This window comes from Corapipo altera, unplaced genomic scaffold, assembly GCF_003945725.1.
Source record: "Corapipo altera isolate COAL_440 unplaced genomic scaffold, ASM394572v1 54, whole genome shotgun sequence".
NCBI classification, from domain to species: domain Eukaryota; kingdom Metazoa; phylum Chordata; class Aves; order Passeriformes; family Pipridae; genus Corapipo; species Corapipo altera.
The window spans coordinates 433,673-461,182 of record NW_020884902.1 but is presented as its reverse complement, the minus strand read 5'-3'; the positions used below and the strand labels follow the sequence as shown (position 1 = coordinate 461,182).

General features: G+C 53.3%; 1 protein-coding gene across 1 annotated transcript in view; it reads left to right on the top strand.

Annotated features, from left to right (window-relative positions):
- Window positions 1-11: 11 nt before the first annotated feature.
- Window positions 12-27,510, top strand: part of XXYLT1 (xyloside xylosyltransferase 1) — a gene marked incomplete at its 5' end in the record, with an annotated part of 33,451 nt that continues 5,952 nt past the window's right edge. The window contains 3 exons of the mRNA XM_027650456.1: window positions 12-374; window positions 5,806-5,953; window positions 19,852-19,984. Coding sequence (XP_027506257.1) covers window positions 12-374; window positions 5,806-5,953; window positions 19,852-19,984 — 644 coding nt within the window. The remainder of the gene's footprint in view (window positions 375-5,805; window positions 5,954-19,851; window positions 19,985-27,510) is intronic.

Genomic DNA, 27,510 nt, shown 5'->3' with positions numbered 1-27,510 from the left:
CGCGGCGGGGCTGGGCGCGGTGCCCGCAGCCCGCGGCCCTGGCGGCGGCCGCGGCCGTGGCCGTCTGCGCCTTCTACTACCTGGGCGGCGGCGGCGAGACCTTCTCCAGCGCCACCCGCCGCCTGCGGGCCACGCCGTCCGCGCCCGCCCGCGCCGGGGCCCGCGGGCTGCACCTCCTGCTCATGTTCACCAAGGCGGAGCGCGGCCCCGCGCTCCGGGACAAGGCGCAGGCGGCGCTGCGATCGCTGCTGCGGCACGGCCGGCTGGGCCCCGCCGACACGCTGCACCTCCACCTCGTCACCGACGGCGCCAGCCGGGACATCGGCCTGGGGCTGCTGCGGGACCTGCTGCGCGGAGCCGCCTTCCGCCACCAGGTGCGCGGGGGCTGAGCGGGGCGGGCCGGGGGCGAGCGGGGCTCTGCCCGCTGCGGGGGGCGCTCCGGGGGCGCGCTCGGGTGTCCCGTGTGATCTTTGTGATCTTCCTGCGGGACACTGGGAACAGCAGTCCAGCGGGAAGAAACTCCTGGTTCCGTCCTGGTTCAGCATTTCAACACAAGTACCACGTGTGCTCCTGAGTCAGTGGCTTCCTGAGTGTCCTGCAGGACCTGCAGGATCGGAAGAGGCTGTTGGCTTGTTGCTGGTGGCTCTTGAGAACGGGAACGGAGAGCCTGCAGGGGTAGGAGTGCATCCACATGAGTGTTCATCCTGCCTCCCAAAAACGTAGCCAGTGCAGTCCATGCAAAGTCAGACTTTCCTTCGCATCAAACAGGTATCTGAAAACTGTCAGGGTGTTAAGATCAGAGACTCCAGGTAACTTAACCCCCCTGACCTGAGGTGCTGCTGCAGAGAGCGTTGCTTGGAAGTGTCCTCTAGTCCTGCTGTGACTTTTTATAGCTCATCTTTCTGTTATTTAGTATTAGCTGAACTCTGCTGTGATGTAAGCAGACACGTAACCTTAACGTTGTTCAGAGGCACTTTCCTAGTAAATAATCCCACCTCTTGTTTTGTTTAAACAAGCCCTGTCCTGTTGCTGACACTCAGGTCGCATACCTGTGGTGGGTGACCCACCCCATGCTGGCAGTGCTCAGCTGTGTGGAGGGGGTGCACAGTACCTCAGGAGGATTCCTGTGTGCCACAGCAGGATGGACTGACTGCCCCACGATGCTGCAGTGCTGATGTGGTGCAACAGCCCAGCTCAGGTTTGTGATATTATGGCCCCTGGAGCAGGAGGACCCCTGGGGCCACCATGGTGTGCATCACCCTTGCCATCACCCTTGCCATCACCCCTTCTGTGTGTGTGGCTGCCTTATGCCATCTGCTCTTCTAGGAAATAAACTTCTCTGCGGGCAGCCTTGCTGGTCTTGCTTCTCCAGGGCAACACGGGCTGGGAGTTGGAGATGAGGCTATGCAGTGATGTGTGTGTTACAGAGGGGCCTCTGTACGTGCCTGTGGACTCACAGGCAAACCTGGCTCATGGCTCAGTGAGTAGGTTGTGCATCAGAACTGATCTCTGGGGTGTAAGCAGGCAGCATGATCTGGAGGACTCGGGTGAGATCTCACTGAGATCTACTCGGTCAGCTTCTTCCCTCTCTCCTGGCAGAGCCTGATGTATCCTGGTTTCCATTGGCTAGCCAGTGACAGTACACTTCTCTGCTTTTAGGTGGAGTTCCCAGTACAGAGCAGAGACTGTTCCTGCTTCTAAAGCATACAGCCTTGCCCCTAATCCCTGTGCCAGTTTCTGGAATGCCAGCAGGTGACAGCACTGCTTTAATCTTGCTGTAGCCTACTTAATTCCTCCTCTTTACCAGCAGAAAACATCTCCCTGGCTTGGACCTTTGGTGCTGCTGCTAAAATGTTGAAGGTGATTGATCCTGACACTCAGCTCCAGCAGTAAAACATCTCCATCCCTGCTTCTCCTGTTATCTCCAGAACATTCTCCTGGTTCTTACGCTGTTTTCCTAGATCAGGCCCAGAGATGAAGCCTGATAATGTGCTCAGGGGACAACTGGAACTGCTAAGGCAGGACTGATAAAACCTCTGAACTTTACTTTTATTCTTCATGAGGAAGCAATTCGTGCCCTGCTTTTGGGGCTTCCCTTGCCCTCCCATTCTAGTGGAGCTGGGATCAGTTGGCTCCTCTGTTAAACTGAAGCCCAGAGTCAGACATGGATCCCAACCCACGGGGAAGGTTCCTAACCCGTGGGGAAGGTTGTGGGCAGCTCTTGTCTCTCCCTAGGCAGATTCAGGAACTTTTGGAGTCTCCTGGAGACCGAAGCAGCCGGCAGCAGTCTGGGATCAGCGTGGAGGGTGACGGCGGTGGGAGCAGCTCAGGGTTAGGATCCTCCCGGCAGGGCAGGGCTGTCCGGGCGTGGGCGGGCGTGACGTGGTGTCACCCATCCCGCAGGGATGTACAGATGTGTCCCAGATGTGGCGCCGGGAGCGCAGCCGTGCGGCGGCGGCAGAGGGAGCCCGAGCTCCGCGTGTGCGACCGCGGGGCGAGGGGAAGGGCCGGGAAGCGCCGTCCTGCCCGTGCCTCGGCCTCCCGGCCCCGGCTTGCCGAGGCTCTGTGGGTTTTTACCAGGGCTTTATGTCCGCAGTCCCAGAGAGCGTGGCCCGCCCGAGGGTCACAGGGTGATCTCCGCAGCTTCTCCCGCTTCCCGGCCAGCGGGAAGTGCCCGGCAGTGATCCCGGGCCAGCCTCGGCGTCGGCACTGTGCTTACAGAGAGCCCTGGCTCGCCCCGTGTTCTGCCACTCCGGCCTGTGTGCTCACACTCCTTGTGCGGTTCCTATCGCTTATTGATTCCGTTTCCCTGCCAGAGTAACACGAACCGTGTGCTCGGCTCGCTGCTTGTCCCGGTCCCCTGTTCGGATCCTGCTGGGAGTGAATGTAACTCGGCTGCCATCACTCCGTGTTTGTGGAGAGCTATGAGAATATCTGACATGGGAAGGAGGGAAAGTTAGAAGGAAAAGAAATGCAGGTTGTTTTTTTCCTAGTGAATCAGTAGAAAGGGTCTTTTATCAGTGCAGGACTTGTGTTTATAAAATTGTGCTTACACAGGAAACCCCTAGAACTTTTCTTAGTGTCCTCAGCAAACGTTTCCAGATTTAGCTACAGGGATTTACTAAAAGCTGTTACACAAATAAATAACGAAGTACAAAATTAGCAGCAGATCAACTAGCTGTGCTAAAGTGAGCAGTGAGGAGAGGAGAAGCCCTTGTGGTCCCAGAGAGGCTGCCTGACCTGTGGCTACGGGAGGACAATTCAGCTGCTTTGAGGAGTTTGCTTTGCAGAAGTACCTAACCAGAGGGTGGGCAAAAGACAGGTTTTCCTGTTGTCCTTGGCAGGGGAGGGAAGGCAGATGATGCTGTGTCTGGAGTTTCCAGAGTATTTCTCCCGTAATTTTTGTACAGTGATGCTTGGCACTCTGCTTTCTTTGGAGGTGACTGGAATTGGTTTGGCTTTCCTTCCCCCCCACCTTTCCTACATGCTATACAGACTTCAGGCTGCCTTTGCTGGATGCAGAAGGGTGGTTACAGGTGCTGTATTTCTCCTTCATGCTTCTCCAATCCAGCCAGACCCTGAAGCTGCCCCACTCAAGCTGGGCTGGGAGCAGAGCGTTGCACATCCCCACGGTGGGGTGGTGCTGGTGGTGCTCTGCTCCATGCACAGGCTGTCGGTGCCTTTGCACGTGAAGAGTAATGGTGGTTTGCTTGCTTGGTCACCTGGGATGGCTGCTGGCAGCAGCACTTGGTGCTGCTGTTCTGCTCCCCACAGCTGTGCCACTCTCCGACCAGCACTCACCGCGATGGCACAGCCAGCAGGGCTGGGTGAGGTGCTGTGTAATGTTACTGGGAACAGAGCTTCCTCTCCTGCAGTGTCTTGGGGAATATGCCGTGCTATCCAAAGCCAAGTGTAGCTGCTGGTGAGCTCTCCCAATGCACTTTTCCTGGTACACGTTGTTCTGTGTTTTTCCTGCCGTTCTGCTGCAGGCGCTTGGCCCCGGGCCCAGAGCGGGGCCGCCCTGCTGAGGGACACGCTGGCCACAGAGCCTGTGTGAGGGCTCTCTTGCTGATGGCAAGGGCCAGTGGCCAAGGGTGGGTGTTTAGGGTACCCTTCCCAGGGCTGGGGACTCAACTGTGCCTGTCCTCCAGCAGGACCCTGCTGTGGGCTCAGCTGTCATGGCCAGTGCCAGGATGGCCCCATCACCTTGTTCACTGTACTGCGGGTCCCACGAGCAGCACCCCAGCGAGCTCTGCTCTGCTCTGCTGTGAGAGCACTTTGGGGTAATGTGTTCTGCAAGAAGCTGTGGAAGGAGGAAACTCCACATTGCTCGCTGCTTCTGTACCAGCCTCACTGGGCATCAAAGCAAAGCCTTGTGAACCCCATAGAGGGGATGGTCATTGCACCAGCACAGGCTCCAGAGTTGCCTTCTCCTCTGAAGCACTTGGTTTGGTTTATGGGTATTTTTCATTTAAAAAAAAAATAAAAATTAAGTTCTCTCTCCCGCGTGTTCCCCTTGTTCTTAAGCAGATGAAATTTTAGTAAGGAAAATAATTGAAACTGTAGAGCCGTTGGAATGGTTTAGTTTGGAAGGGATGTACAAAGATTGTAGGCTGAGCTCCCTGCTGCAGGCAGGGCCAGCTTGGGGAAGTGTCCTGGTATCCCTCAAACAAGAGGTATAGGCTACCCTGTCCAAAATTCGAGTATTGCTGCAAAGTTATGTTCTTGCTGGCCTTCAGTTCCAGTGAGGCTCTTCCTGTTTTCCCTGGCCTGAAGAAGGCAGCACAACCTCGAGTCTCCACACTTCCTGCACTCCCCCTTATCTGCACCGGGGTCATGTCCCTCATCTCTCTTAATTATCCCAAAAATCCCTCTCATTATCTTGTGTGATTCAGTGACCTGTATCTTTCTGTGGGTGTAACGAGCTGCATGAAAGTTCCTGTTCATCAGACTTTAACCAAAAAAAATTCTAAGCTTGTACAGTTTCAGTAGCTGACAAGGTGCATTTGGGGTTGCTCCTGTTTCTGGGCCATAGCCACGATCCGGCGCAGGCGTGTCAGGGCCCGTGCTGGTGCATGGGCTCCCGCAGGACTGAGGGGTGCAGAGCAGTGCTGGCTGAGCACCAGCAAAGCTCCAGCACAGGTGGGCTGAGATCCATGTAGAGCAGTTGCTCAGCTCTGCTGTAACTCCTGATGTTTGGATTTTCATTGGCGTGCTGCAGCCTGTCCTCCCTTCTCCCCTGCAGCCCTGGTGGGATGTGCTGCAGAGATTGCCTCCATGCTGGGCTGAGGTTCAGGAAATCTGGGCTGCATCCTGGCCCTGTCACAGCCTGCCTCCGTAGCAGGGAGCAAGCCTTGGTCCTCAGGGTAAGTGACGTGGTCTGACCTCTAAACGTCATGATGCCAGAGCCTGGAGGAAACTGTCACCTCTTCTGATGGACTCCATATGGGACACCAGATATGTGGTTGCATCAGGCAGTGGGAACAGACTAGGAAAAAACCACAAAACATGGAACACACATGGCTGTGTGAGTGGATTCGAGTCTCTGCCCATCTTACAGTTATGAAATGGCTGTAAGAGTCCTTCCCTCCTTCCCCTGCCACACGTGACTGGCTCCTGTGGCAAGGGGATGTAGAGGGGCCGGTGCAGCCAGGCCCCTTTGTGCAGCTGCAATGCCACCAGCATGATTTGTGCTTTAACAACCTACCCCCTTGCCCCGTGCCGGTGTGGGCTGAGCAAAGGCTGCTGGAGCTGGGCCAGTCCCCAGAGGCAGCAGCTGAGTGGTGTTTCTGGTGTCTCTCCCAGGTAATAGTCCATGATGTGAATGAGCTGACAGAAAAGCTGTTTCCCATCGTTGAAGCCATGCAGAAACACTTCAGCGCTGGATCAGGGACCTACTACAGCGACTCCATCTTCTTCTTGTCGGTTGCAATGCATCGCATCATGCCCAAAGGTAAGGCTCTGCTGAGCCGCCTCCAGCAACACAGGCTCTCTTTTTCTTCTGCACAGAGATGTTATCCAATACTATTTGAAATGCAAGGAAAGTCAATAAACTTCTGGGATGGGCTTCTGGGATTCTGCTCCTTCCTGCAGAGCGATGGACCCATCAGTCCAAGACCGCCCACATCCAGGTCTCCACTGGGGTGAGTGACAGGAGGTTCTCTGTGCCGTATGGCAGCTGGCCATGCCCTCATGCCCTGAGAGGGTAGGAGAGGTGAGACAGGAGCAAGTGTGTCTGCCCTGTGTGTGTTTACAGCCCCCCTCACCCTTGGGGTGCCAGCAGGAAGAGGTGCTGTGTGCCCGTGGTGCGGCTGCGCGCTCCAGAGCATCAGCACAGGGCGGCTATTGAGCCTTTCCTCTGGGCTTTGGGGAGCTCTTGGAAAGCTTTGCTGATTAGCAGCCACTGATCACTTCAGTTTCCTTATTGTGCCTTTGCTCTGCTGTTATTGACTGTGGGAACAATAAATCTGCAGGAAAACAAGGCAGCTGGCAGAAGGGGCTTGGCTCAGCTGATGCCATGTTTTGCTTCCCTGGCTGCGCACGGTTGGCTTTCCTGGGACCAACATGCTGTCTTGCCTTTGACTGGTTACACAAGGAGGATGTTGCATCCCGGGGCTCCAAACCCCTCCAGTGGAACTCCCCCAGCCCTGCTGGTCCATTCCCAGTGCTGGTCCATTCCCAGTGCTGGTCCCTGGGCTCTCCTTGTTGGCTGCCTCACTGGCCTGACACACCAGTGATGGCAGCATCCCCTTCTGGGCTGGCCACATGTCCTGCCTGGGCCGTGGCAGTGGTGGCAAGGACCTCGGGATCCTGCCTGGCTGTACACCTGCCCCAGGAGGAGGTGACCAGCCTCTCGAAGTTGTTTCTGGGTGTCCTGTGGTGATGGCCAATTTCCACGTGTGTGTTGCTGAAATTGCTGTTCCCATGGCTAGCACTGCTGACACCAGCAGCTTCCTTGGCATCTGGAGCCTCTGCCCAGCCATAATATTCCCTGCAGACTTCCTACCATGGGTTTAAGGTGCACTCTTGCTGAGATGTGAGCAGATATAACTCCCCTGTGCTCTCGCTGAGTCCTGCCCAGTTTGGTTCTACCCAGTAGCTCCTACCTCTACACTGCTTCATGAGGCTTCCTCTGTCCTTTGTGGACTTGCCCCTGTCCTCCTGGCACGGCCATCCCACACTAGCTCATTAAACAGTGGGGCAGTGGTGACCCTGAGGGTCCCATCCATCCCCCGCTGATCATTACTCTGTGGGCTCCAGCAAATGTGCTGTACTTCACTCTCCATCAGACTTGGGTGGTTTTTTGTGTGTCTGGTGCTGTCTGCACTGCCAGGGCTTTGAAGTACACTGCATACAAATGATGGTATTAACGCTGGCTAATTCACTCCTCCCGATTCCCTGCTCTGTCTTTACTGTGTGCTAAAGATATCCATGTCGTGCTGCCTGCCAGCAAGAAGCTGCTCGGTCTGAAATGCCTTTTCTCAGTTCATCAACCCGACTCTATTTGCTCTCCCTCATCCTGACTGGGCTTTCAGTGGTCTGTTCAGGGCACAGGATGTTTAAAGAGGCATTTTTACAGTTTCATGATCTTAGTTTTTGTTTCAGAAGCTGCTAGTAAAGCTGATTTATATTTCCCTTGCAAGGGAGGTCAGATTTACTGTGCTGGGTGCCTGGTGATTTATGGGTCTGGCCTGGCCCTTTCCATGTGCAGCCAGCAGTGGGTTGGAGGCAGCAGGGAAGGCTGCAGCTCTGCTGCCCACTCACAGTCTTGTGGGTGGTGTGGGAATGGCACTGGGCTCCTGCTGCTCTCCTGGCTCTGACAAGCCAGTATCTACTGGTCTGGAGAAGCCACTTTGCTAAGTTGGAGAAGAAAGGACCAAGCCTTCCTTTTGAGGCAGTATCTACATTTTCCTTGGTGCATTTCTCCTGCCCTGAATGGTGTGTCTTTTTCTGCACCTCTCCAAGCACATCTGGCTCCATAGCATTAGCACTGTTTTTTTGTGGAGGACAGATTTGATTGGAAGCTTGAGCATCCTCCAGCAGAAATGAAGGCCCTGATCTGAATACTAAACTCTCTTGTGTGTTTGTTTGCATTTGCATTAATCAGTCCGTGGTTTTTTTTCAGCAGCCAGCAGCCTTTGCATTAAAGTTGCCTGGCTTTAGTTTTCCAAATATATCATTTTTTGAAGGGAAGCATTTCCATACTATCATGACTTAGTGATTTGTTTGGAGCCTTTGGGTTGTGACAGGGCATGTTTGTGGGCCAATGGCACTGAAAACTGAACATGAGGGTTACTTTTTTTTTTAAGGACTTTTGTGGAACACGTGGTTGCTGCATGCATATTGCACTGAGGATAAATGGGGTTTGCCACTCAGCTGCTCTGTCGTTCACTGTTGCTTGGGATCCTTGCCCAAAAAACTTCCAGATCTAAAACCTGCAGTTGCCAAGTTATAATATAACAGCTTCTTAGCTGGTGTAAATCATGGAACACTCTTGCCTTAAATGTCTTATATCAGTGGAGTTAATCTGATTTAAACCAGCTGGGGACTTGGTATGCAGCACACAGAAGTGCAGACTGCATAACTCTTGTCTGTGCTCAAGGCTCATAAATCCTGTTTTAATGTGCTGTGGCCAGGCCTGGGAAGCTGGAGCAGGGCTTGATCCATCACAATGGTTCTGCAAGGGAGAAGTGATGAGAAGGTTACACAGAGAGAGGATGAGCAGGTTCAGGTGTAGGAGGACCTGCCAGGATGAGGACAATGCCAGCATGAAATGATCTCGAGACTTGTGGAGCAAGGCAAGGAGGAAGGAGGACAAGGATGCAGACCTTTTCATTTTCCTTTTCAGTAAGCCCATCCAGAGGGAACATTCCCACCTGGCTTCAATCACTGTAATCACTTGTCATTTCAGTTGTATAACTTCAGAGGACCCAGCAAGCTTTTATCACCTTTCTGGTGGTGCAGGCAAGAGGAGGAGGAGTTGAGGTGACAGAAGGGCAGCTGGGACCTTCCCATGGAATTCTTGGCCCCCATCCTTGTTTCAGAAAGAATTAATTTAGCAAGCGGTTGTCCTCATCAACTGGTAGGCCAAGGGAGAGATGTCAGTGCTTTGAAAACTGCTGTTTGGTGTTTGACTCCATTGGTTTTGCTGACTGTGCTGCAGCAGGATGACCCTATGGGAGAAGAGAAGGAGCAGAGGGAAAATGAGATATGATGGAGAAGCAACTTTGTGGCTCCTCTTTACCAACTTGGACAGAAGAGTGGAGTCCATTAGATCAGGGGAGGCTCTGAGACCTGGCTGAAGGTATTGTGCCTCATGCGGAGTGAGGGTATTTAGCACAACTTGACTGAAGATGGTATTTGACAAATTGGAGGCAGCAGGGTTTCCTGGCTGTACAAACAGCTGGCTCACTTCTTGGGGAGTAGCATCATCTCAGAACGTGGCCTCCTTGTCCCCTGCTGAGTTCTCAGGGTTTCTCTCTCACTATCCAGCCCAGCCTGAAGGCAGAAGCTGTGACCACGGGTGGGAAGATGAGCACAAGCTGCAAAGGGCCCCTGGGCTGTCCTGTCCTCATGCAGCATCTTCCATGTGCCGTAGAGGCACTTGGGAACTTGCTGCCTGAAAATTCAGGAGCTTGGTCTGCAGGTGCATTTGGTAAGGTTAGTGGCTTGTAGGAGGACTAAGCAGCAGTGGGAGAAGTTGGTAAGTTTCTGTGTGACTAAACAAAGATGCGGAGCTAGGAGGAAAGAGAAGAGTGGGACTGATGACTATGTATGGCTGAAATTTATGGCATATTGACATGGTCTGCTGGAAAAAAAAATGGAATAGGTTTAGAGAAGGGCAGTGGCTTCTGTATGGGACAAGCCTGTTTGACTGGGACCCTCCAGTCTGGGGGGGTGCCTGGCCAAGGGAGTTATGATGTGGTCCATGAAGCCACAAGCCACGTGAGGCAGATGTTTGTACAAGAACTGGGGGGCATCAAAGTTGGCAAGAAGTGGGTTTAAAACAGAGTGCAGTGATCTGTGGAGCGCCTCGCTGCAGGATATTGTAGGTGCTGGATTTCCTGATGGATGAGGACATCATGGCAAGCTGCTGTCTGATGGACAGCAAGCCTCAGGGTCTCCACGAGCTGCAAGCTGCAGGAGCATGTTGGGGGGACACGGTTGTGTGTGGTGGGGGGAAGCACAGATGGCTGGTGTGGGTGAATAAGCAGCACCATGTCCAGGGAGGTGGCCGCCAGCAGGGAGCTGTGCCTTTGGCTTCATAGCTGCTGTCCAGATTTAATGTCTGTGACACACTGGGATCAATGGGAGGTCCAGTGGTCTCCCTGGCCTCAGACTCTGAACTGGACCTTTTCTCCAACTCATTGTCAACAGCTGTACTCATTGTTAAGCTTAGACCAAATTATAATGATGTTTGTTCAAACTGCTTGCTAATGACTGAGCCCCAGGCCGCTTGGGGTTTGGTGCTGCTTGCAGCAGGATCCAGCTGCTGGCTCCAGCTTGGTCTCCCATGAAACTGATATCAGCCTTTGTGTGCTCTGGGAGTACCGGCCTGGAGACAGTGGCCTCTGTGAGCATCAGCTTACGCCTTTCCCACCGAGCAGAGCGGGAGGGAGGGCAAAGGCCAGGGAGGAGATGCTGTTGGAGCAGGCGCTGAGCTGTGCTCTCCTTTCTAAGGGTACCTTGCCTGTGCTGAGGCCGAGCACTCCTGCTACTGGCTGTGAACATGGAGAGCCTGGGAGCTGGGGGAAGGGGTTAGGCAGAGAGGTATCAGGAAAACAGTCTGTTTACTGGAATAACACCTTGGCAAATAACTGTCTTCTGTAGTGTGCTTCTGGAAGAGCTGGCAGGCAGCGTCCTGAAAACATTATCCGTTGTGTTTGCAGGGGTGTGTGCGTGAGGTTCAACGCTGCAGCTGCAATGTTCGAATCCACAGTGCGGGGTTGCCCGGGTCAGACTCTGTTTGCCCACGGGGTGCCAGGTCCCTGCACCTGATGTTTCCCCTCAGTGGCACCCCTGTGCAGAGAGTTACAGTGCACAGACCCAGTGTCACACCGTGCATCAGAGCTCTCTGAGATGGAGACTGGCAGAAGGAGATGGGGAGGCACCACTCCCTCTTCTTCCTCCTGTCAGCTGCGAAGCAATTCCTGGTGCATGGGGCAGCTGCCCACAAAACTCGGCAAATTACATTGTAGTAAGTGAGCGTTTTGAGAGTGCATCACTCCTGATCCTTTCCTGCTGGCTGAGCACTGCCATCACTGCTGAGCCCCACCACATTGGGGTGCACAGAGATGCAGTGGTTGGGAGAGCGCTGGGAGGAGAGTGTCCTTGTCCCAGATGCTCCAGGCCTGACTGTGCGTTACCAAAGAGGAGATGTTGTGAAGAGGCACAGAAAACTGAGGTCTGTGACAGAGTCGTGGGAGACGGCCCCAGAGCCACATGCTCCCAAGCCACAGTTCCCATGGGATGATGCAGTAGCTGAAGGGTTTATTTTCTGGCAAAAATGTTTCCATCTTTACAGGGATGGAGGGAGTGTTAATGGTTTCTGGTGTGCTCTCATAACCTCTCTCCCTGCTTCATGCTGCAACCACGTGAAAAACATCCAGCTTCTTTTCCCAGCCTGTCTCCAGGCTGCACACACTCATGTCAAATGCTGTGATGGGAAGAGAAGAGGCTGAAGTGATCAATTTGTGAGTAATAGGGAGAGCGGTGCCAGCCATTGTTCCTTGCTGGGGTGAGCCTGTTATGCCAAGGGGGTTGTTTTTGTGATACTTTTTGGGAGCAGGCAACAGCAGACCTCTGAATAAGCCCACTCCAGGGTAGGCTTTGGGCTTGTGGGAGGGTCCTCACCTGCTGAGGTGAGCCACTAACCCCGTCTGGCTGCATGTGAGATGTGCCTCTCCTGGCAGGAGAGCTCCTTGGCTCCAGCCCTGCAGCTGTGGAGGTGTCAGGAAGGGCTGCTGTGATGAGGGGGATGCGGATGCTGCTCAGCAGGTGCCTGGAAGCCCCCTGGGTGCTGTGTCATGGTGGAGACTCCTTCCCTGCAGCACTGCTGCCTCTGGGGGCCAGCACGACCTGCAGCCCCTGGGGGTAGTGTCACTTCTCATCATTTCCGCTGGCTGCCCCTTGCTGCGGTGCCACCATCGATTATTTTTGGATGTCCTAGATCTGTCAGGCCAGGGCAGGCGTGTGTGGCTGTTTCCCCCCTCCTCACAGAGCAGCAGGGTCTCATCACCCGGTGCTGTGGGTGGGTGCTGCTCTGCTCTGTCCCCAGCCAGACCAGCTGCCCCATCCCCAAAGGGTTGGAAGGTGCTGGGGGTCACCCAGCATTGATGCTGGGGTTGCTCTTCCCCACAGCCTCTCTGCTCTGCCATGGCTCATTAGAGCTTAGCAGGAAGAAACAAGTACAAAATCTGCCTGCAGCCCCTTCCCCCAGTGTGTGCAGTTAAACGGGACATGAGCATAGAAAATTTATCATCCTATATCTCTTTTGGTTTCCCTTTCCATCTTACCTGCTTGTTACTTCACAGCTTTCCATCCACACCATTTTGTAATTTATAGCAACCTGGAATCAAACCTTATTTTGTCTGATTAAAAGGTTTCCTGCTGCTCTTCCTCCAGCTCCAAGAAGTGTGTCTTCACGCTCCTGCCCCAGCAGCACCATATATTAAACACACAGCAAACAGCACTTCCAGCTCCATCCTGAAAGCTGTCACATGCTCAGTGATGTTGCTGCCTTGGAGTCCAGTTAAGAGCCAAAGTGTTGAGCACCGCTAAATATTAGTCCCTCAGACCCTGATGGATTACAAGGAGACACTTGGGTACACAGGAAAAATTAATTTCCTGGAACAAAACACGTCCATCTCCCGCTGAGTCTTCCCCATCCCTCTGGAGATGGTTGTGGGGTGTGGAGCAAGGCGATCAGAGCGATGCCACCGTCAATACCTGGAGACATTGCTGCTGCTCCAGACCCCTGAGCTCACCCCAGTGCCTGCTCTGTGTGGGTGGTAGCAATGATTTGTCATCTATCTCTGGCAGGCAGCCTAATTTTTTAATTAGCTGATAGGTTGATTAGCTGCTGTGCTGCAGCCACTGCTCTGCTCTACTGGGCGCCTAATCAGTGCTGCAGAAACCTGGTTAGTGCCAGGGGCATGTTAGTGGCAGGAGGCACATCCCCCCTCACCTCCTGCCCTCCCCTGGTGCCCTGTGTGCAGGGAAGGGAGGCAGTTTGATGGGAAGGGGGCTGCTGGGCTGCCCCAAGTAGCAGAGGTGAGGACCTGTGTTCAAGCGGGCAAGGTAAGCTGCATTGCACGTTGGCAAGCAAGCTCTGCTGGTGCAGGGCTTTGTAGGGTCATCTTCTCTTGGGAGGGTGGTCTCTGGAGCAGCACCAGGTCCTGAGAAGGGGGACTGGAGGCCCCAGTTGCCAGCATGCTGGCAGCAAGCTCTGGGGAGTGTGCTGTGCTTGCACACCTGCAGGGGTGCCCCTGCCTCGGCTGCTTCCCCTGGGCGAGGCTCTCCGGTGCTGCCAGGGTCAGCTGCATGGGCAGTGGTGATTAATCCTGGAAGCAGAGGGGGAGTCTGTCTGTGGAGAAAACATGGCCTGGCCAGGGCAGCACACAGCCAGAGAGGAAGCTGCTCACAGCCCTGCTGACAGCAGGAGGGAGAGCAGCCAGGGTCAGCTGGCAGTGGGGGGGCAGTGAGCCAAACCCAGGGAGCCTCTAATGAAGGGCAGGATGGAGATCCCAGTGTGTTTGTGTAAATAAACTGTGTTTCCACACTGGGATTGTTGAGGCACTGGCATCGCTGCCTGGCACTGCAGCTGTGCTCATGCCCTGCTCCCTGCAGCAGCTGAGGCATTCAGGGGCAGCAGGCTCCTGCTGGGCAGCACCCTCTGGGTTGCACAGGGCCCCTCCAGAGCCTGTGCCCCGCTCTGTGCCCATGCCTGGCTTGGTGGTGGCCGTGGGAGTGGAGTTTGTCTTGGCCATGCATCTCCCTGAGCCAGCGAGGGTGGAGAATCCTGGTTTCACAGCCAGCACGGGCAGCTCTGTGGGTCTGTGTGTTGCTGCTGGCAGGAACACTGCCCGCTGGAGCGGGGGCTGCTGCTGCTCCAGGAGGTTTACTGACCAGGGCAGTTGTCTGAAAGTCACTGCTGGTCCTTCACAGCTCCTTCCATCCTTGGGATCTTTCCCTGTCATGGTGGGGACAGCTAAAAACTTTCTGACTTAAAGAAAAACATTGGTAGTAAGAGCCAAGCTCAAAGAGATGCAGAGAGGTGGAGGGGAAGCTGTCCAGGTATGCCCAGTGTTTGCAGACCAGCAGACCAGCAGACCTGAGCCCTCCAGCCCTTCTGACCCCAACTCAAAGAGCCTAGGCCACCTGGCCCTCTTCCTTCTGATGGTCCAAGTCAAGTGGCAAAATGCACTGCTACCCCCTGACCCTTCCCCAGACCCCACTGCAGTCCTGCAACACCCAGAGCTGCAGCCAGCAGGGGACACTCCTGTCCCTTGGCTGCAACGTCACCCATGCTGCAGCCCAGCAGAAGGGTCTCTGAGCTGCTCTGCCTCCAGCAGCTCTCTCTCCCTGCCCATCACCCTGCCCTCTCCAGACCATTGCCCAGCCACCTCCCCCCCTGCTGTCTCCTATAGGATGGAGGGGGATCCTGCTTCCTTGTGCTGCCCAGCTGGCTGTCGTTGGCTGCATGGAAAAAGGCAAAACCGTGTGCTTGGGTCACGGAGCTCACGTGGCACAGTTGGCAATCCCAGCAGTGTCCTCCTTGGTCTCGCCTCTTAAGGTGCTGGCCTTTGGCCCCAGAAGTTGCTGCTGTGATACAGAGGAAGTGCAGGGAGGTCAGGGTGCTCCTGGTACGTGCCAAGTGCCAGGTTAACAGTTGGACTCGATCTCAAAGGTCTTTTCCAACTCAAACAATTCTGTGATTCTGTGTTGGAGTCTCTCCTCCTTGGCATGGGGCATCAGAATGTTTAGGTTCTTAAAAACAGATTTGTTAAGACAGGTGGAGATGCCAGTGCAGATGATGGCCAGAGCAGAGCTAAATGACCACCAGCCTGGGTTACAGGTGTTTGCCTCAGGAGTGTGTGTGAGATTTGGGCACAGTGCAGCCTGGCAGGGCAGTGGCCTGTCCCCTCCTGCCCTCCCACTGTTGCTTGCAGCATCTCCACTGCCAGACCAGCTGTAGGCAGGGTTTTGTACTCTGAGAGGGTTGAGTTTGTTCCACAATGAGTCTGTCAGTGGGCTGGAGAATTTCACCACCTCCAGGAGGTTTCAATTCTTGCTGCTTCTACTCTACAACTATTAAGTCACTGCTCACTTATCAGTGATTTAGACCACACTGTTTGCTGGACAGCTTCTGCCCTTTGCAGATGGCAGCTCTCCATTTCACTCTTTGTTCCTGGACACAGGTTCACTCTTTTCACCTCTCCACGTCAGTGGTGACATGCCTCTGCCCCAGACCTGGCATAGTTTGTATGGAAGTGGGGGGTTAGGAGCCAAGGCCAACGCTTGCACACCAGCCCTGCACCTACCGTGTGGGCTCAGCTTTGCCAGTGTAGTGACCCTCATACAAAGTTGTTAGGATGAGTGTAAATGAGTTTGGCTGCAGAACAGCCTGTGTTGCTCTGTGCAGACTCCACCCTTTGTATTGCCTCTTCATCTGACCCTCCATCCACTGTCATGTAGTTCTAAATTCACTATTTACATTTTTTTCAGTCTATCCTCTCAACTCAGGCTAGGGAAATGTAGTCCTGTCCCACGGGCAGGTTCAAGGCTGCCCATCCATAGGCTGCTCTGAACAATGGCAGCGCATCAAAAAGGGCCCTGGAGGGGTAAGAGCTGCTGCAGGATTTCTCACTGCACAGCATCCCCAGAGCTCTGGCTTGGTTGGCCAAAGCAGCTCTTCTCCTCCCTGTGCCCCCTGCTGCCACTCATGGTCCTGCCTGATGTTTCTGGGAAGAGCATTTACACAGAGTCATAGAATCATACAATGGTTTGGATTGGAAGGGACCTTAAAGATCATCTGTTTCCAACTCCACTGCCATGTACATGGATGCCACCCACTAGGTCAGGTTGCTCATCTAGACCAAATTTCCTCCTAAGTGTCTCATCATGTGTTGGTGGGTGGCCTGGCTTGCTGCATGCCCACTCTGTCCCTGCTGTGCTGTGGTGTCCATGATTCCTGGCAAGGGCTGTCGGACTTGCTGCACAAGCTGTCCTCTGCCACAGGCACTCCTGGACATCACTCAGAGCATCCAGACAACCCACCAGGCCCCTCAGCACACACACACAAGGGGTGCCTTTCCATGTGCTGGCATAGCTCTGCTGGGTCCTGGCAGAGAATGCAGGGCAGCAGGACACAGGGGGGTTGACGTGACTTCTGCCTGCCTGTGCCCCCTTGCTGGGATGAGGCTATGAGATCATACATCCCTGGAGCTGGCCTTTATCCTCTGGACATAGCTGGAGGGAGGATTTGAGCCAAACCTGGAGCACAGCCCTGCTGTGGCTGCTGGTATAAGGCTGCAGTAAAACATTACGAGCTTTTAATGGGGCCAACCTGTGTTGTAAAGCTGTCACTGCTAATGGAGACCATCTCTACTTTGAGTGGCACAGCTCCTCTTTCCATGCCGTGGCTGGAAGAGCTGGAACTGAGCAGAATGGAGGGTGATACACAGTATGGCAAAGTTAGAAAACTCACTGCTGAGCAGAACACTCTCAGCCTTTCCCTGCATTTCCAGCTGGATCCCTCCGAGCAGTTTATGCCTAAGAGAGCACGCTATTCCTCCACCCCCACATGGCAGCCAGGACAAAGCGCTTGATACATCATAAATATTAGTGCCTGGCCCCTTGCCAGTCCCAGTCAGAGAAATCATCTCAGCCATTAATCTGAACGTGCAAGCTGCATCTGGCAAAGTGGTGCTTAGTGTCACCCATGCTCAGTTGTGTCTGCAGTGTTGCAGTTCATGCTTGCTTTAAAGAAAAATTAAAAAAAAAAAAAGAAAAACAAGAAAGAAAAAGATAAAAGGAAAATAAGAAGTACTTGATGCTTACTAGGTCTAATTTCTTAATGAGTGTTTCCTGGGGTCTCTGCTGGCACAGCATGGGACCCGTGTGTGGGGGCGAGCCCAACACAGGGAGCCTCTAATGAAGGGCAGGATGGAGAACCCAGCGTGTTTGTGTAAATAAACAGTGTGTCTCCATGCTGGGCTTCTTGTGGTGCTGGCATCGCTGCCTGGCACCACAGCTGCACTCGTGCCCTGCTCCCTGCTCAGCCAAGGCTTTTGGGGATGGCCAGATGCTGCTGCTGGGCAGCACCCTCTGGGTTGCATGGGGACCCTCTGGAGCTTTTCACCTGTTGGGGTGCTGGGGCGGGCAGGGCTGGGATTGAAGCTTCCTCCAAGCTCAGCTTTCATTCTCCGCTGTGATTAATTGCAGTTGGCATTCATCTGTAATTTCAGAGAACAATCGGATGGCGTGCCTCACAGCTGATTTAATTGAAACCTGACCATGCGTCAGAAGGCTGCTGTGCACTGGGTGTAGTTGTGCTGGGATCCCCCTGGGAACCCCTTCCCCTCTTCCTGGCTTTGGCAGTACCTTGGAGGGCTCAGGCTCCCCCTGCATTTCTTTGGGGCTGAGCTTGTGCTGTAGCTCTGAGGTCTCCTTGCCCTGGAGTTTTGTGACCAGTCTGGATATTCTCAAGTGCAGTAGCATCAAGGTTTTGGGGTTTTGCCCTGCTGTGGTATGGGCCACTGGGGAGGTTTGGTGTATTTGGGATACATGTCATGTTCCTTGTTGCACAAATCTGCTGCTTTGCTTATTCACATGCTTGAGTTGCACTGGCCATTTCTAAGGCAGTTCGGAAGCCTGGGGGAAATTACTTTCAGGTCAAGACCTGCTTTAGCCTGTGGTGAATTACTGCGCCTGGGTTTTAAATCTTTGCAAACAGAGGATTATGGTGATGGTAAATACTAGGTAGACCTGGGGATTGCCGTACTGCTGGATGAAGAGAGCATGGCCTTTCCCTTTAGCAGATAGAGCATGATGGATGTTAAAAAAATAAATTGAGATACAGCCTGGGTTGTATCTTAGATACTATTTCTCCTTGATTTATATTTCTGCTTGGATGCTTCGCAGAGTAAGCAGTATATTTCTTGCTTAACCTCACAGGGCCTTTTCATTCTTAAATGAGGACACCATGGTAGGTATGACCAATTGCCAAGAGCCCCGGATTAGTGCAAGATCTGCAGAAAATTCAGAGCTGCTGTACAGCCCAGCGTCTGCTTGAAACACAAACACCAAGTGATGAGCATGTTTGAAATGGCGAAGCTGCTCTCCCATGCCAGGCGATAGCTGCTGGTGCCTGGCTGCTCTCTGGGTCTCTAGTCCCAGTGGTGGCTTTGGGGGCTTAAAACAGAGCAATGCCTCCTGCTCTCAGCAGCCCAGTGGTAGCGAACAGCCTATCCTGAGCCCGAGGGAGTGAGGAACTGTAGTGGTGGGAAGGCTGGAGTGTCGGCACTGCCCCAGTGACACCAGCCTGATGGGAAACCCTGCCCGTAGGCATGGCAGATGCAGGCAGCAGAAGGTGAGGGCAGGCAGGGCTTGTCCTCCTGCCTGCAGGTACTGGGCAGGAGGAAGGATGAGGGCCTGGTTTGCTAATTGCTGTGGAAGTGGTGGTGACAGGCAGGTATAGCCTGCAGGGAGCTGTAAGGGCACTTGTGCATGATGAGTGGGGCCAAAACAGGTTGACACAATCCAATTAGTGCCGAGTGCTAAGCAACCTGGCCAATTTGCTCTTGGCTTTTATAACACATATAAATAGCGGTGGCATTACATAATGCCATGGGGGATGGCTCCACTCCACTCACAGTTCCTGAGGAGGGCTGAAGATGCTCATAGCTTTGCCTGCGGCTGGGGGAGTCCATCTAATGGTCTGACCTGTTGCAGTGTTTGTGTTTGCTGCATTGTACTGGGCCTGCTGCAATCCATACAGCATCCCCAGATCCACATGGGACAAACAGCCTTGACAAGGCACATCTCCTGTACCTTCTCCCAGGCAGCAACTCCATCCATCAGTCTCATGTCCTGCAGCGGAGACAGGTGACAAATTTGGGCAGAGGCTTGACCCTGTTGTTGAGCTCAGGACTGGCCTTGGTAATGATGTTCTCTAGTCTCTCCTTGTTCTTGATTTCCCACTGCAAGTGGAAGATGCTTCTATGTCTGCATAACTCTCCTTATCTCTGACCACCAGTGAGAATAAAGTCTTCCAGGCTGCTGCAGATTACCAGCTATGCTGTACAGGCAGGGCTCTGTAATTTCTGCCTTTGGGGAAGGCTGTGGCAACCTGCTGGGAGGTAATGGGCTTGTGCAGGTGATCCTGGAGGTGTCATGTGGCTGCCTGATGGGAATTGCTCTGGTTTGTCAGGCTGCTTTCTGGGCTCAAGGTGGGAAACGCTCCCAGTAGTGGGTAGCAGAAGTGAGGATGGGGTTTTGCAGAAGACTGGATTGAAGCTGCTTCTTGTTTTTGTCAGTCATATGGAAAAACAGTCTTCTGGAAGGAAGGAGGGAGTGGATAGAAGCAGGAGGTCACTAGACAGTATTCCTGAAATAAATCATGCCTAAAATACACAGTGGTAAAGGCTCTCGTGATGGTTGAAGGTCAGTAGCTTCATGCAGAGTTTGCAACTGGATTGTTTTTGCCCTGACTTGGCTGAGTCTTGCCCATGGAGCTGAATGCTCACCATGCACCAAATCCTCATGGGGAGCAGTTCATCAGGTAGCCACTGGTAATCACTGGTTACAGTTTTGTCTTATATAGCTGACTTTCCCCCTTTGTGCTTTCAGAAATAACACAGATCATCCAGGTAGACTTGGACCTGAAGTACAAGACCAACATCCGAGACCTGTTTGATGAGTTTGACAATTTCCCAGAGGGAGCAGTGATTGGAATTGCCAGGGAAATGCAACCAGTGTACAGGTAAAGCTCCCTCCCTATGGGGACCAGGGTGTGGGCAGTGGGTGGCTGGTGTGTCTTCTCTTCAACTCAGGTTGGGCTTCTAGGGCTAAATGGTCTTCCTGCTTTAATCCCAGCAGGGGAACTTAATCTGAAACTTGTAGGTAGGTATGAGTAAAGTGTACAGTGTTGCTGTTGTTTGTTTACTTGTTCTCACACACCATCACAAGACTTTCAGAGCCAAATTCCTGGTTGTTGGTGCCAAAATCCATACCTGGACTATAGTACCTCTGCTAGAGGCGTTGTTTGCCCAGCCATGCGTGCTGAGGGGGTGTGATTGCATTCTGGAGCATCTGTGTTGTTGGGGCTCAGAGGTTCCGGCTGTGAAGATTGCAGAGAGTAGGGGTTGATTTTGGGCAACAATGAGGTTCTGGGTCCCTGGAGTGTGAGTGCACCTTCTGCTTCCCTCAGGGAAGGCCAAACTGACAACTCTGTTGGTGGCCTGGGCTTGCAAGCATGAGGGTGACCCCATGGTCACTTGCTCTTCAGACCCTTGGTCCACCAGCCAATGACTGGTGGGAGCTAACGGTGGAATCACTCACCAAGGGGAGGCTCAGTCCTTCCCAGTCGTGGACCACTGATGGGTTTCAGGGACACAGATATTTCCAGGCTAGTGCTTAAAAAAATTGGTTTAGTTTAGCCTGCATTATTCCAAGGATGAACCTCAGGTTTTGTTTTAATCCAAAGTAAATCAGATAATCAACTCAGGATGCCTTAATGGCTTCTCACATGAGCTGAGTTTGAGCATCTGACTTGGCTAGATTTGCTAATCCTAATGGAAAATTTCTTGGAGAAAGACAAAAAAGTTGAAGAGCTCTGTATGTCTTTTCCTTCCCTACTGAAAGCCTGCTTCCTTACTGAACCTCCTAAGACATGACCAGCAGCACTCTTAGGCAAAGGCTGAGCTGCAACGATCTGAAGCAGCTGTTCTTATTTTGTGTGCATCCGGATGGGATGAGGGTGGAGACAGAGAGAAGTTCATCAGCAGGGGATTGATGGTCATTAATCACCACCAGTCACTTCCTCGTAGCCTAAGTCAGCTGAGAGCGTGAGGTTGCTCAAACTACAGAAGTCACCACTGTTCCTGGGCTGGAAAAAGACATCTCTGTGTCCGTATCAGAAGTGTCACCTCCCCTCTTGGTTTGTACTCTTGGCAAGGAGAGCTGGGACTAGAGGAACAGGGATGCTGAGGTCTTGTCTCCATAGCGTGGGAGCATGGAGGGCTCCTGTATCTGCTTTGGGTGTGCTGGCAGGATTTTGGTGCCCAGAATGGTAAATCCAGCCCCAGTTAATCACATCCAATTGTTAGAGCTTAAAGGGGGATGGAGGGAGCAGCCGCAGCCAAGTGTGGCCGCGGGGCTGTTGCAGTGTCAGCCTCGGTCAGCGCTGCCCGGCAGGGCCGGTCCCGTTCATTAGTGCTGCAGCCTGGAACAGGATAAATCAGGCGTTTGTTTGCCTGCAGTTAGTCCATGGCAGAATCACTGTGTTTTCATCTCTGCAGGGTTTTGCATTATTTCTATCCATGACTAGGGAGTGGGGATGGTGTTCCGCTGCCTGGATGTGGTTTGTGGGGCCGGGCATGCCTGGAGGGGACCGAGTTAAGCTTTGGGGTGCTCTGCTGGAGAGCCATTCAGCATGGCAGGGGACAAGGCATGGGATCACGGGGCTGAGCGCTGAATACCTGACCCAAGCCACAGCCGTGTTCTCCCCCTCCTGCCGCCTGTGGTGGGGACAAACAAGCCAAGCAATAACAGCCCTCCCAGGCTGCATTTTTGGGCTGAACTTTCTGTTGTTGCAGTTTTGACGTTCTGGGTCGCTTTGGGCTATGTTGTACTTTTCTTCTTGTGTTGTTTTGATCTTCATGTGAAAACAAGTTCCTGATCCTCCTTGTCGCCAGACCACCCGTGGCGGGGCGAGCCATGCAAACGCCGGGCTGCCCTCCCGCCGAGCCCTGCGCCCCGCGGGGCTCGCACCTCGCCGCTAAAAGGGTTTCCAGACACAAACACGAACTGACAAAGCGTGACTGTCTTTGTCAAAAAAAAAAAAACAACTTTGCTATTTTTACACTTTTAGCAAGATAAAAACGCGTCGTAGGTGTGAAATAAGAGGTACCAGCTCCAGCCATGTGGTTTGCCACGTGTGCAGGCTTGAAGCATCAGTTGGGAAAGGGGTTGTGGGGGTGGAGGGGGGTTACGGGGTAATGGTGGAGTCTCTCTGTTGGCACTCACGTTTTCCTCCCTATTTCACACAGCTCTCTGCAGCACCAGCTTTGTCCCAGAGCACTAAGAGGGCTTGGTGCGAGTTAGCAGAGCTGTCCTGAGCTTGTTCACGGAGCTGTAAACTCACAGCCCTGGGGCAGGGTAAGCCAGTGGCTGGGAAGGGTCTGGGTGCCATGTTTCCCTCTCTGTAGCAATGGAGAAGATGGATGGAGATCAATTGACTTGGCTGTGTTGGATCCTTGTGACCTGCTTGGCCCATCAGAGAAGGCAAATGGGTGTGTTTTGTAGCTGGTGCCCTGTTTTCTGGGAAGCAGCATTGTTCCTGTTGGCTACCTGGCTGTAGGCTGTACTTTCTAGGCACAAGTTGGGGCTGCAGAAGGCTTGGGCTGCTGTGCTGCTGCGCTGAGCAGTGCTGGGCACAGACACTCACGGGAAACAGAGGAGAAAGAGAACAGAAAATCGGAAATGTCCCGGAGCCTGTCTGCACATCCTGAAGGTAGGGGAAACCTCCAGACAGCAAAACAGGATGGCACGGGAGTGTTTCCACTCACTTGACTCATGCTGAAACAATGCCCGGCCTCTGTTTGTCTTGGACAAATGCATTTTTCTGAGCAACAGGATCTCCCGGTCCTCCTGCAAGGCCAACACTGGGATTTAACTGTTGCACAGTCTGGGCTTGGCCTGTCCCTTGGGTCACTCAGGGTGGGTTGGAGTGGCCTGTGGAGAGCAGTAGCTCCTGCTGAAGCTGGACATGGATCACCCTGTGGTGTCTGGCAGAACATCCTGGATGCAGAGGGGGAGGTGACAGGAGCCCACATCAGGTGTAGGAGGTGATCTGAGGTCTGAGGCCATCAACGTCAGGTTTGCTTCTCTCCAGCTGTGGCAGGGGAAAGAGGCACTCTGTCCGTGGGTCATGCATGTTGTCCTTCCTGCAGGTTTTGGATCTGATGTGTGATATGGGGTGTGGTCATCACCTCTGTGGATGGAGCTGCAGACAGATCTTCATCCCACAAGAGGCTGCCCCCCCGGTGGGGTTGTTGAGGACACAGGTACTGTGCACTAGGCTCCTAGACGCCTGTGGGTTTTCCATGGCAGTGCCGGATGCCTCCTGCCAGGCTGATGTTTGGGTGTTGGCCTGCAGGCAGAGCCTCTTCCCAGGCTGACATGTGCCTGCTCATGTGTCTGCCTACACAGGATTCACACTGCAGCCAAGATCGGGAGCTCTGGCTTCAGTGAGAATGATTTTGATGGAAAGATTAGAATCTGTAGCTGAAGTTTGCATGGTCCAAAAGGCTTTCCATGCAAGGAAGTGCTTCTGCAAAGTCATAACCTTAATTAAAAGTCCTGTTGTCCCCTGCAGCATTTCAGCTGCTCAGCCATGCTGAGAGTGTCCTGTTCATGAGGCTACAGGGGGTGAGTGATGATGCTCTGTACAAATATTTATGTTGCAGATCCTGGCCAAATTGAGGAGCCCAGGCTCTTTCTCTTTAGTCCTGCTAAGAAATGTGCATGCAAGTGTTGCAGATGCATCCTGCAAGCCAGTGAGCAAGTGGCCAGGCAGGTCACTGTCCTGAGGGTGTGTGCAGGGTGTGTGCCTGGCCTGTGGAGTAGCTTAGCCGTGCTTCTGGCTGCGATGGAGCTGTGTGATGGCCGGGTGAAGCCTCCCCATTTCAAAGCAGCCCCAAGCTCCTCTCCTTGTGAGAGGAGCAGAGTGGGGAAATGCTGCGGCACTCCCCAAAATGTCCTGAAAACTCTCAGGTTACTAAAGGCAGAGTTTAAGCCCTTTTCTTACTGAGTTTCCTGGTTATGATCCCTCTGGTCATGCTGGAGGTATGTGAGAGGAAGCAGGACAGTGGTATTGATTGCACAGCTGCTCTCGGCAGCCTCGGGCTGACCCCGGGCCGCTGTGCCACGCCATGCTCCCTGTTCCCATCCCCACAGCCGTCCCAGCCTCTTCAGTTCCTAAGCAGTGCTGGTGCTGTTATTGGCTCTGGGTGCCCACCAGTGCCAGCACCACCTGGAGCCCTCAGCACTGCCCCCGTGTTGCTCCCCTTGGAGAGCAATGGTCTGCTGGCAATAGGGAGCACCTAACCCACAGGTCCTCCGATGGGTGCTTTTAGCCCCTTGCTCCAGCTGGGGAGAAGGTACCTGCTGTGATGGTGGACCTCAGGAGAGGTCCCAGAGGTTCACAGGTCCAAGAATGCACATAGTTTGGACTGGAAGGGTGGCTGCTGCCTCCATTCCTGCTGTTGAGTAAGTTCTTCACTGCTGTCCCCCGTGACAAGAAGCTAATTAAAGCTGGAGGCAGCTTGGGAATCCACAGTACTGGCAGTGGTAAAAGTTTATCCAACAGGAAAGGATATCTACATCAAAAGGACAGCTACAGACTACAAAGGACCGACACTTGGGTTCTTGTGTGGCTGCAAGGCCATTTGCCTTTGCCTCTGCCTAAAACCTAGGGAGACCTCAAACAGGACATTATTTTGTGGAAAGGAAAAGCTTTGTTTCTGTTTGTGATTGTGTAGGAGCTGCTGTAAGGTGTGCCGTGTGCTCTGTCACACATTTTGTTTGTTTGAGAACTGGTAAAATAACCCTGAGAAGCCCATTAGTGAGTGGGAGCAGGGCTGTGCAGCCTCCAAACATGAAGGCACAGCACTTGCAGTGCTGGGTGTTTGCTGGGAGCTCAGCAGCAGCAGTGCTAAGTCACTTTGTCAGATGTTTGGAAGAGGAAAGGAGTTATCCTGGGCTGTGAGCAGGCTAATGCTGAATCCATAGCCAGGCCAGGCTGTCAGAGTCTGGGCTGAGACAGTACGTCCTGTACCTTCTCTTGGAATCTAAAAAAAACCCCAAAGTACGGCTGACAGCTGCAAAGCAGGGAGCAGCTGGATTCCCTGGCTGCCGGTTGAGGCAGTGGTGGTGGTTCTAACATCTAGCAGTGCAGGTGGGCTGCTGCCTGGGATGGAGCTTTCCAGAACTGGATGTAACCATCTCCAGCAGGCAGGTCCTCCTGCCTGAGTTTGTCTGGTTTCATGGACTCCTCAAGCAGGCAGTTTGCCCTGATTTGGCGACTTTACTCTTTTCCAAGTGCTTTTGCCCTGGGGAAGCAAGGAGCTGGCTACCACAAAGGGCTCTGTGTTCCCCAAGCCCCTCAGTCAGTGAAGATGGGAGAGTTTGTGCCCTGGCATTTGTGCCATGGTGATGTCATTGCTGCCTGCCCACAGTCCTGGCAAGCCCCACAACCAGTGCACTTTGGATTTGAAATCATTTCAAGATTTTGACTTGATTTGTGGTAAGTGCTGCTGTTCGACACATGGGGAAAATGGTTCTAGGAATTGTTTGGCAATGGCTGCCACAAAGCAGCCAAAATTACAGAGCAAGCAGAACCTGCAAGGAACTGGCAGCAGAATTAATTTCAGGAATTCAGCTTTACCTCTGATTAAAAAAATTATCCAAGGAAGTAAAGGGTTGTGTTGTTTACATCTGTGCATAACATTAATATGTAGGACTTGTTGCACTTATTCCCATTACCAAGCAAACTTGAAATGTTATTTAAAAACAATGAATAAATTGGACAAGATCTGGCAACCGCAACTGTGCATTGATTAGCACAAATGCTATTAGTAATATTAAGCAGCAGGTGAGCTGCTGTGAAGGGAGGGCATCTCTCCTATTCCTGAGAGCCCCATCAACAGGCAAGGGAGGCCCAGGCAGGCAGCCTGCACTTCCGAGGCAGGCAGGAGAACACTGCTGGAGCAGAGTTCATTCACAGTTGTTAATAGAAATCTGCCATTTTGGCCATAATTAGGCCCACAGTTTTTTAGAGTGCCCCTGTGAACAGGTTGCCCCCCATCCTTTACCGGCGCTGGCACGCACAGCCCATCGCTCCACAGCGCCGCCAGTGCCACGGGTGTTTATCTGTAGAGGGAAAGAAAATTATGCGACCTAGACAGGGATTTATGGTCCCACCTCTATTCAGAGGATGATTTTAGCACCAGTGTGGGGTATAAAAATGTTAGGTGGTGAGGAGGGCCGCCCTTGAAAATCTGTGTCCCAAGGAAAGGTTTCACTCGCCAACTGTGTTCTCAAGTTGTCATTCATCATCTATTTAAATGTTCCCATTTTTGGACCAAGTCCACGCAGAAATGTCATCATTGAGGATCAATTTGCTGCTCTAAATACAGGCCTTTTAAAAGTTTGGCATGCAGGCTGCGCTGTAGTAGAGACCAGCACTGTACAGACATAATTTGTGCATTGCGTGAGAAGTTTATTAAGGAATTACTGATGTCCTCGTTGAAGAGCTCAGTCTGTCTGTTCATCAGTGTTTTCTGTGTGAGGACAGAAGGCCCTGCCTGAGCTGGACCCTCACCCTGAACTCATCAGAGGAGCTTAAGATGGTCCTGGTGTGCACATCAACACATCCTGCCCTTTGTCCCGGGCTGGGAATTGGGGTTGCTTTGCCCCAGAGTGACAATTTTCCCTGCAGAGCAAGGGGTAATGCTGTGTTGGTGATGCCATTGCACATCACTGAGTACATGGTGCTGCCAGGAAGCATGGAGTTGAGATTTCCTGGATTACACAAGCTGCTCAGCTTCAGCTAAGGTGCTCTGGACCAGACTGGTACTGAACCCACTGCCCCAGCTCCTGAAGAGGTTTAGCACTGCACATGGAAAATAAGCAATTAGCAACAAGGGCTGCTTTGTTGCAAAGCTGCTGAGCTCGCCTGGCCGAGGTCCAGCAGCTCTGGGGCGGGTGGAGGGACCTGGGTTTGGATGCTGCTCTGAGTGCAGCTCCGGGGCAGCTGCCTCTCTCCAACTGCAGCAGAAACTTGAAAGGGCCCACCTTCATTGCAGACATGGCTTTTGGAGGTGGGAGGAGCTGGAGGAAGGGGAGATGGCTTTTCCTGAGGGTTAATTCTGGTTGAACACAGTGATGGTAAGGGGCTGGCAGCTGCCTCCCACAGTAAGGATTAGCCAAGAGGAGAAGGGTGCAGGGAGGTTTCTTGGCTGTGCTCTTGCTTCTTTCTAAGGGCTAAGGGGGAAAGCCACCATCAGCCTATGAATGGACCATGCTGCCATTCCCATCACTCTTCCCACTGCCTGCACCCTCTCCTCCAGGCAGGACTGAAGCTGCTGTCAGGGGACCCCCTCTGTTTGGTCTCTCTCCCCCTCCATTTCAAACACATCCCCCTCTCCCCATCAGGACACTACATACTTCCCACTGGGGCTCCCATCCCATCCCATCCCATCCCATCCCATCCCATCCCATCCCATC